This window comes from Temnothorax americanus, unplaced genomic scaffold (assembly GCF_048541705.1).
Source record: "Temnothorax americanus isolate GAGA-0224 unplaced genomic scaffold, ASM4854170v1 Scaffold142, whole genome shotgun sequence".
NCBI classification, from domain to species: domain Eukaryota; kingdom Metazoa; phylum Arthropoda; class Insecta; order Hymenoptera; family Formicidae; genus Temnothorax; species Temnothorax americanus.
In genome coordinates, this window is record NW_027509278.1 from 74,920 (window position 1) to 85,000 (window position 10,081).

The 10,081-nt window shown below is 33.3% G+C and overlaps 2 protein-coding genes, 1 long non-coding RNA gene and 1 pseudogene across 4 annotated transcripts in view; 2 read left to right on the forward strand and 2 right to left on the reverse strand.

Moving 5' to 3' along the window:
* LOC143894808 (uncharacterized) overlaps positions 1–6,164 on the forward strand; it is a 32,051-nt pseudogene extending 25,887 nt beyond the window's left edge. The window contains exons 2-3 of the transcript XR_013256167.1: positions 1,668–1,810; positions 6,057–6,164. The product of XR_013256167.1 is annotated as an uncharacterized LOC143894808 (transcript). The remainder of the gene's footprint in view (positions 1–1,667; positions 1,811–6,056) is intronic.
* Positions 1–10,081, reverse strand: part of LOC143894811 (uncharacterized) — a 98,735-nt gene that overhangs the window by 72,845 nt on the left and 15,809 nt on the right. The window lies entirely within an intron of this gene.
* LOC143894809 (coiled-coil domain-containing protein 25) lies at positions 6,685–8,096 on the forward strand. Its single transcript, XM_077401448.1, has 5 exons — positions 6,685–6,843; positions 6,973–7,020; positions 7,106–7,197; positions 7,285–7,667; positions 7,761–8,096. The coding sequence occupies exons 1-5, from the start codon at positions 6,819–6,821 to the stop codon at positions 7,840–7,842; spliced, it is 630 nt and encodes a 209-aa protein (XP_077257574.1). The 5' UTR covers positions 6,685–6,818; the 3' UTR covers positions 7,843–8,096.
* The window catches only part of Tgt (tRNA-guanine transglycosylase), a 7,945-nt gene continuing 5,813 nt past the window's right edge, over positions 7,950–10,081 (reverse strand). Inside the window, exons 3-7 of the mRNA XM_077401442.1 lie at positions 9,530–9,683; positions 9,307–9,439; positions 9,032–9,193; positions 8,754–8,922; positions 7,950–8,672 (exon numbers count right to left, since the gene is read on the reverse strand). Of these exons, the coding sequence (XP_077257568.1) occupies positions 8,328–8,672; positions 8,754–8,922; positions 9,032–9,193; positions 9,307–9,439; positions 9,530–9,683 (963 nt within the window). The 3' untranslated portion in view covers positions 7,950–8,327. The remainder of the gene's footprint in view (positions 8,673–8,753; positions 8,923–9,031; positions 9,194–9,306; positions 9,440–9,529; positions 9,684–10,081) is intronic.

Consider the following 10,081-nt stretch of genomic DNA (forward strand, 5'->3'; position numbering starts at 1 on the left):
ACCGAATGATTATCTACATTTTTCTTGATATCACATCGATGTTCTTTGATGCGTGTTTCTAAATGCCTTTTTGTCTGGCCAATATATACTGCATCACAATTTGCACAATCAATCTTATAAACTAACTCTGTCTGGCTGAGATTCGGCAACCCGTCCTTGCCCTTTCTAATGACACAGTCTAATCTCTTCGGGATGGTGTGAAGAACTCTAAAGTTCATGTCTCGCATTGTACGGCTAACATTCTCGCTAAGACCCTTTATGTAAGGTACAGTAATGCACCTTCGAGGATCTTGGGCCACTTCGTTACTGACAGGATCATTGTTGTTACGATTTCGCAATTCACCAAGTCGGACATTGACATATTTATCAACAATTTTCTTCGGGTAACAATTATTAATAAGGATCTTTTTTATTTTACTAATATTAGACTTGTGAAACCGCGCGTCGGACAAAAGAATCGCCCGATCAACCAAATTCCTTACGATGTTAATTTTATATTTCATAGGATGGCTTGAAAAATTATTTATATACCGGCCCGAGAAAGTTGGTTTACGGAACCAATTCGTGAGCAATGCGCCTCCCTCGCGGATGACCGTGGTATCAAGGAAACTCAATTTACCATTGCTTTCCATTTCATAAGTGAATTTTAATCTATCGTGGTAATTGTTGAAACTGTCTAATAATTCACCAATACCCGACCTGGGAACAACCGCGAAAATATCATCTACATATCGTTTAAAAAAGAATATCCTGAAACTGAGCCGCTGTATACAATGTTTCTCTAAATCCTTCATGACCATGTCAGCTAAGATGGGAGAGAGGGGAGACCCCATCGGGCTTCCGAAGATCTGTTCATAAAATTGGCCGTTGAACATAAAACAAGTAGAACTAAGGATCAAGTCTACAGCACTCAAGAATTGTAGAAGGCTGAGATCAGTTTTTGTAGTGATGTAATTCCATCTCTCTTCAATCGCTTTTAAAACCAGATCTTTAGGTACGTTAGTGAAAATCCGTTTAAATCATTATAATTTCGTGATTTCAGGGTTCACGAAATCATAATAACAATTTAAACGATTGACTAAGACTGATTCAAACCGATAGAAAACGAGTGCAATTACATCCTTGAGTACGAATTCGTTTCAATCGTTTCCAATCGGTTTAATCGTTATATAACGATTCAAACCGATAGAAACCGATTAAAATTACATTGTTGAATACTAATCCGTTTTAATCGTTTTTTCTCTAAATTTGTTGGAGTGAAATTTTCACTCTAATCATGGAGTTACTGACCAGTTCACTCAAAAAGAGGAATATTCGCTCCAATAGAGTAAATTTATTAACTCTAAGGTAAAAAGAGTAGAGTTTCACTCTGATTTTTAAAGTGAAGTCGTTAGAGTGAAGTTGTCACTCCAAACTTCACTGAACTTGAAGTGAAATCGCCTTCCCTCTTCCCGCTTCCCGCGTGTTTAGTTGTTTCCGTGTAGAAATTTGTTAGAGATGGCCTTACATAACATAAGGCCCCGATTATTTACGAATATATTTACGAACACAAAATTTCATTATGATCCAGCACTGGTTTTTGACATTCACCCGACATTAAAAAATTCTATTATATTATATATCCAATTCAATTTATTACTCTTTTTAAACTGAATTTGTTTTTTTAGATGATTTTTGAAAATATATATATTTGCGCTGGGGTTGTGATATATGTAGACTATATATAACGCTTACATCAAATTAAGAAGTAGTCTACCACGTAAGGCAGTTAGCTCACGATGCAGAGGTCCCGAGTTCGAATTCCACCAAGGTAAGTGTTTTTCAAATACGAGAAAATATTTATAATCATAGACTGCATCTTAAGAAACAAATTTAGTTAAAAAATAATAATAAAATTTTAAAATAAATAATTTTTTTTATCATAACGAATTAAACCGATAAGAACCGATTGAAATTACATCTTTGAATACCAATCCGTTCCAATCGTTTTCAATCAGTGTAATTGTTATAAAATCATAACAATTCAAATCGATAGAATCCGATTAAAATTACATCCTTGAATACCAATCCGTTTCAATCGTTTTCAGTCGGTGTAATCGTTATAAATCCGTGATTTCCGGATCAAGAATCCAGATTCATGCGGATTCAAAATTTTTAATCGGATTCAATCGGTCATTTTTGGCAGGGAATATATATTATATATGAAAGAAAAGACTTATAAATGTAAAATATTCAAAAGTTTTCTGTTTCTTTTACGAATACGTTTACATGCCTTATTATGTTGTTTTAAAGTATAATAAATGCGCATACGGAAAAATAATTTTATTAAAGAAATTGTTGGGAAATGTGGACACGGCGCTTCAAAAGTTACATTCTGTGCAAGTTGAAATAAATATATACCAATGTTTTTTTTAAAGCAATTACTTTCAAACGTTTTCACAAATATTTCCTCTAATTGATGGATATAAGCACAAAAATTATTACTTGGTAAATTTAATTTTCCAAAAGAATTTTCCTCTGGATTGTAAGCACGGAAAGAACAATACAAAGCAGTATCATCTAAAACAGTCATATTTTCATTTACATAATCTGTACACGCTTCACACGTATGCATTTTTGTACACTTTTTTATTAAATATCCGCAAACATATTTTTAAAGGCATTTACTTCTGGTAGTTCCATGTTATAATAATCGTGATTAGGAATATCTAAAATTACACGTGCCGTAGATGAAATAAATTCTGAGGAAGTAGACGGATTCGAATAACCTGACATACCAACTAAACTTAACATGCGATCATTATCCGCAGCACAATTTTGCGTATCTGAATGTTGTAACATCTTCATACTAAATAATTTTTTAAAGGCACGACTAAATTGTATCAGTGTCGGATTTACACAATTACCGCCTTGTTGTCTAACACAGCCAAAGAAATTTTTTAAGCAATCTTGATTGATTCTTTGTGTCCGAATATGTGGAAAATTATGACATTTTAATTTTTCCCAAAGTTGCATCATGCTGTTGATAGTTATATTTGCCAACATTCGAAGCATTGAACTTATACACGAGATCCTTTGTCATTAATTACCTTAATAGTTTTTAAAAAACATAACATTTCTTCTAAAAATTCAGTTTGTTTTTCGCTTCCTGTAAATACTTGCGCATATTCCTTTGGACTATTTAAAGTGAAAGAATTTAAAATATCGAATAATTTATCAAAATGGTCGATAAAATCTATTGTTCCAACTGCTGCACTTGGAAGAAGGCCCAAGGACAAGTAAGTGCACATACCTGCACACATACGATTACTGAGAACTTGAACAGCGTATGGTACTCTCATTTTATCAAAATTACTTGGCTCGATATGCTTTTGAGTTAACTTTGGGGCCAATTTTATCCACTGTTTACTGTCTCTGTTATAAAATTCAATAATATCATCCCATGAAGCAACTTTGTTATTTCCAAATTGTATATTATGTTTCAACAAATTATCACGAGTTCTTTTCATTAAATGCGGAGTATCGAATATATATAGTACCTCATGTCCGTCAACTAAAAAGATTGAATTTTGTACAGAAATACCTAATTCTCGGGATAGTTGTGTAAAGTTAGATCCCATGTCCGAAATTAAAGCATGCACAGTAGCACCGCAATGTTGTAATTTACGTATAACATCAAATAGAGTAGGTTTCAATACATTAAATTTACATGCATTCTCGACAAAACAAAAGCAAAGGGGAAGTTTCCAATTACCTTCAATGCTACGTGCCATAATAACTAAAACACTTTTTGCAGGTAACGGTTCTTTCTGATCATTACCGGTATCTTGAAAACCAATTATTTCATCTTGTGAAACATTGTAAAATAAATGAGCTTGTAGACTCATTTCATCTATGCACAAAATGCAATGACGTTCTAATAGTGGCAATGAATTTAACTTTACAGCTAACACATCAAAAATTTTATCATTTATATACCGGGTTTAATTTGCCACGTTTGTGTAAACTTATGTAGACTGCGTATGGCAGTTAATGCTAATTCTTTTTGAAGTTCTTTATAACATCGCGGACTTAGAAAGTATATACCTAAAGCAAATTGTTTAAATTCGGAACTATACCGTCTTCCACGTTTGCTTTTAAATTGTGCATCAATTTGGGCAGATAACAATCGTGCGAAAGTCGGAGAAAAAAACTTACAGCCTAATCTGTAGACACGTAGAATCTCATGGTCCTTAAGATTCTCTTTTTCTGCTTTCTTCTTCCTTACAGTTAAAATCTTCACTTTCTTCTGAAGCCGTCTGATTCTTTCGTCCAGTGTTTTTACTCTCCCTTGTAATCGTACAATGCGTTGTTGCAATTTTTTCTTCCGTGGACTTTCTTCTTTACTTATTGTGCTGCTGGACGTGCTTCTATACATAACATATACATATATTATAGCAAAAAACAGATAGTAAACCTGTAGAAAGAAAGTTGAAGTATTAATTACAATTTTAGAAATGTCAATAACGAAAAAATATAAAAATAAAATAAACCAAATATTTATTATAAATTCTTAAAAAACTTATATTTGAATATTAAAATTAAATAGATATGGTATTGATAACCTTATTTATTTAAAATTATCTTATATATTTTTTCATGTGTTCCTTATATGTATATGCAGACATGTTAAAATAAGACAAATGTTTTTATAAATACAATTACTCTCACGTAATATTATCTATGTCTTGTTATATTAAATGCAGAATGCAATTTTTAAAAGAAAAGAAACATAAAATGGACTGTAATAAGTTGTAAGTTTAAATCAAAATCTACAGACTGATTATAAAAAACTGTATAAAAGAAATAATATATTATAAAAACACATATGTATGTATTATAATGTAAATACAAATACGTACGGCTTAGCAATAATATGGACATCTTTATCACATTTTGGCATCTGCTCTGTTATAGGCGGGAATGATTTCGACTGTGAGTCACTGAAACATACCATTTTAGTGTAATATTACTTTTTATTGCTAAATAAAAAATGTCTAAAAAAGTTAATTATAAGAACAAAATACTATCTATAATAGAAAGATAAATACATTTTCAAATATTTAAGTACCTATTTGTTTCCTCTTGTTGTAAAATATAAAGATTTTCTTTTTCAGGTAGCTCTTCATCCATCTTTTCATTTGCTGATGTTGTAATACATGCATTGCTATAAATTATATGCAATATCATTAATTATAATATGTATTATATTATCAAAAATATTGTTTGATATTGTTTAATATACAATATACTATTGAATATAAAAAACCACATTATATTTAGAATAGAAAAGATTATACATTATAAGATGTGTATGGGCTTACTTTCTTCCAAAAAATATTGTTGGTACAGCATCTAGTTGAAGATGAGCTTTACTCTTACTTATCTTGTACCACTTTTCTTCAAAATGTAAGTGGCACAATCGATAATTGCGATGGCCATTCTGCACCTATTGCTTCCAAATATAATCTTTCACAAGCACGTATCCATTGCAACCATCTGTAAATATTATTCAAATTTGTAAATGTAAAGAAATATTGTAATAATATATACATATGCATGCTCATAATAATATACATACGTTTAAAAATATCAAAATAGTATTTTATAATATGTAAATTTATACTTATATTTTAAAAAATAATAATTAATTAATAAAATAAAATTATTATACCTTTCATGTTCCTTTGGAAACCGAAAAAAATGTCGTTTTTCCACAATATTTTTGTTGCATTCCAGAACAACACACCACGCGCTTGATTGATGGGCCATTTTTTTCTTCCAGATTTTCCCTCTCTCAAGATTTCTTCACAAATACCTGCAACAAAGCTAAGACCAAAGTGCTTTTCCTTTATAAGAGAATCGAGAATCTGTACAATTTTTGTACAGATTAACTATTCTCCGTAAGGAAAATAATTTGTTCTCGGTTTTCTTGCACCGTTTACTAAACATCTGTACACTATTCACTGAGGACTTATCACTTCACCACTTTATCACTTTATTATTTCTTGCATCAGATCACATCAGATGTCCGTTGCCGCCACTTTCTACTGAACGGCCATTTAAAGGTCCTGCCCTGCATGGAGCATCTCAACGGTGCTGACAGAGAGCGAAAATACAGAGAGGAAGTGAGCAGAAGTGAGACAGAATATCAGTGCTCTGATTGGTTACATACCTCGCACGCGCATGTGCAGTTCATTTTCATCCACGCTGAAATCGGGAGAGTTGCGCTACTGTATATACTGTGCTTACGTATTATGCATTATGCAAAAGTGTGTGCTCCCCGCTTAACCCAGGTTGAATTTTTGAACGCAGCCCAGGGGCCGTATTCTGTTCCGCTAAAATCCACTTACCGACAATTGTCGGTGTCGTTGCGCAGCTTTTACACGATATGAAAAACCAGGGGGCCCGTATTCCGTTCCTGGGGCCCTATTCTCGAATCGTTTTCATGAAACTCGCATGCGAAATTCAATGCTTTTCAAATAGAAAGTCGCATACGAAATAATAATTAAGGCAGGTTCGAGAATACGGTCCCTGCCTACCGACAACTGTCGGTTTGATAAGTGTCGTTGCGCAGGTTTTTCATATCGTGTAAAAGCTGCGCAACGACACCGACAATTGTCGGTAAGCGGATTTTAGCGGAACAGAATACGGCCCGCTCTTTTCTTCGCTCGCATGAAATTGCGGCTTAATGTGCGACAGCGTTATTATCGGTGTTACAAAAGTGTTTTTGACAGCTGACTCTGTTGCACGTGTTTTATTCGAAATTTCCGTCAATAATGGTTTACTATTTCACGAGTGAAGGTAATTTTCGCTTTCCTAAAACGTTGTCTTTACTTTTAATAGATGAAGAATCACATTATCTCAAGCTATTAATGATATTTTGTTATCATTGAGAGACCGGACTAATAATCACATAATCTTGAATTGCAGTTGTGCAACCATCCATCACATTGTTTATGGGGATTGACAAACACGAAAGTAAGTAGAAAATCCGTCTGTAATTATTCGTAATTAAAAACTCGCGCTAAATCTAATATGTGATTTGTTTGAATTTTACTTGTAGATGAGGATCTTATTAAATGGGGCTGGCCGGAAGATGTATGGTTTCATGTCGATAAGTATTCGTCTGCCCATGTGTATCTTCGACTTCGACATGTGATTTGATTATCATTTAGAGATCTATTGCTTGTTTTGACATTCAAAAAATGATACGAAATTAGTTTTTTTTTTTTTAAATTATAGGGTCAGACGATAGACGATATTCCCAGTACTGTATTAGAAGATGCCGCACAATTGGTAAAAGCAAACAGCATTGAAGGGAACAAAATGAATGACATTGATGTTGTATACACAATGTGGTCGAATTTGAAAAAGACGCAAGGTATGGAGGTCGGTCAGGTTGGCTTTCACAAGGACAAAGACGTTCGTAAAATTCATGTTGCTAAACGAGTGAACACTATCGTGAATCGCCTTAATAAGACGAAACGTTCGGAGCAAGTAAACTTGTGTGCTGAGAGAGAGCAAAGAGATAGAAACGAACGAGAAGACAAGAAGAAACTCTTGAGGGAACAAAAAGAGAAAGAAAAGGCAGAGGAAAAGCGACGTCAGGAAGAAGCAGAGATAAGGTAAATAATTATTTTATGACAATGCTGTAGTATAAATAATATCAGTTATGGAATATAAATTTGATATAATTAAAAAATTATTACTTTTTATAGAAGTTACAATTCCCTGTTTAATACATCCAACATGACTTCAAACACGGAAACCAGTGGATATGATTCGGATGATTTTATGTGATGAAGCTATAATATTCGTATTTGTGTGTCTTATTCTCTACCATCTCCAGTAAGATATGCTCGAAGATATGCAAAGGGAAAAAGTTTCAGAATGAAAAGTGTAAAATATCTCATATATGATTATTTATTTTATTTATAGCGGTATTCTTTTGCAAATGTACTTGCAAAATTGTAGACATTTCTGTATCAATGTACACTACACTTGTCTGTATAATAGAAGACTGCTTTGTGTCATTCATAAATTTCTAAAGAAGTGCTGTGTAACTACATTTATTTTGCCAATGATAAACTAGATTGTTAAGTTCTTGCCTACCTACTTATAAGAACTTGCAAGTACTCACAATCAGATATGTCATTATCTCTTGACACAATAAGATAACTAAGTTTCAGAAATAAGTTATAAAAATTATTGTATGGATAAAAATTCTATAAAATTGTAAATAGGGAAGGGTGTGTAGCACAGTAGGCTCAATACAAATTCTAGTTTTATAATAGAGTAACACTGACAGCCCCTAATGCGTTGATTATCCACGTTGGATAATCTTTATTGGGATAAACTGTCGACATATAGTCCTGTATGAATTTAGGGAATCTTTGCTCTTTTATACTGTGTCTGATGTCTCGCATGAGTCTCATTTGGAATGCAATATTGTGAACGGTTAATAGATGACACGATACCGTCTCCACAGTTGCGATTTGATGCAGATAAGCACGTGTGTAAGTCTTGCAAGTACTACACTCGCACGACTCGTCTATCGGTCTCGAGTCTTTCTTATATTGCGCCTGCCTCAGACTGAGCTGTCCCGTTTTTACCAGCGCGCAACCAAATCTCTGAAAAAATAATAGTTTAACGTTTTAAAATTTTCATATTTCGCGCACTCAAGTATGTATTTATGAAGATGAAGTACTTACAGCGGTTCTCGTCGGGAATACGCAATCATACATATCAATACCTAATGCACTGCATACAATTAGATCCACTGCAAATCCAACACCCATGAGGTACCGCGGTTTATTCTTCGGAAGGATATTCGTTGATAGGTGGACCATTCTCCAAAAATCATCCTTGCTCTCACCACCACTGAAATCATAATAAAAATCCCTATTGTTATATAAGATTTCAATAATTATGTATTATATAAAATCCTTATTTATTAGCTATGTGTATCGATAAATAATCTGGCACCTACCTCAAACCTCCTACAGCATACCCGTTCACCTCTCGCTTAATCAATTGGCGTGCGCATTCAGATCGTAATTCAGGATCGAGACCACCCTGTACAATTGGAAATATACTTTGCTCATCTGGTCTTTCATGTGCTAACAAACAACGGTCCAGCCAACGTATCGTTCTATGTGGTTTATTACATTAAAATTAAATAATACTTAATTGTTCAAATTAGGTAATATGCTTAGATAACATATTATTTAGAAAATATGTGTAATATTATACAAATAATTATACCTATGCATTGCTTCCTCCACTCTTTGTCCGGTTAAAGTACTTTTAACGACATCATCGAGCTGCATGATTATGTCAGCTCCAATTGCATTTTGAATTTGAATGGAATGTTCGGGTGTCAACATGCATTCAGATTCTGTACAAAACGTTATTGTGAGCCAGTTTAACTATACCATGTAAATTATATTTAAGTGTATTCAAAAATATATCTGACTATATGTAGTACCATTGTATGGTGATTTAAACTTGACACCTTCTTCTGTTATCTCAGCTAGCTCTAATAATGAAACCATTTGGAAACCACCCGAGTCCGTTAACAAAGCCCTTTTCCAATTCATAAATTTGTGTAAACCTCCAGCTTTACGCAGAATATCTGCGCCCTATCAACGTAGAAAATACATTTTAACGCGATTGAAATTACTTGCATAATTTTACTAACATAAATGTAAAACTGGACGAGACTGTTTTATTTATAATTAGGTGTGTAAATTAATTCGGCGCCTTTACATTCGATGCCTTATAACTCTGTTTTAAGATTACATATTTTCCTGCCCTTTTGAGATTCGTAAGTGTGGATCTCTACATTTTCAAAGCACCATATGCCTTGGCGAAATGTGAGCAACAAAACAATAATGAATACGATGACATCCGAAAAGCAGCATTTAAGACACTGCATTTTTACGCATTTTAATTTAAAAAAAGTTGCTGAAAGCATGAAAATAATTTAGTGAAGATGCTGTGACCAATAAAACGTGCAAAAAGTAATATCAGTTTTTTT

What these genes read in the sequence shown, in the direction of transcription:
- LOC143894809 (XM_077401448.1), top strand. Translation starts at nt 6,819, where the DNA reads ATGGTTTACTATTTCACGAGTGAAG. An exon ending in TGTATCTTCGACTTCGACAT is followed by an intron (nt 7,198 to 7,284) that starts GTGATTTGATTA and finishes TTTAAATTATAG; the next exon opens with GGTCAGACGATAGACGATAT. An exon ending in CAGGAAGAAGCAGAGATAAG is followed by an intron (nt 7,668 to 7,760) that starts GTAAATAATTAT and finishes TACTTTTTATAG; the next exon opens with AAGTTACAATTCCCTGTTTA.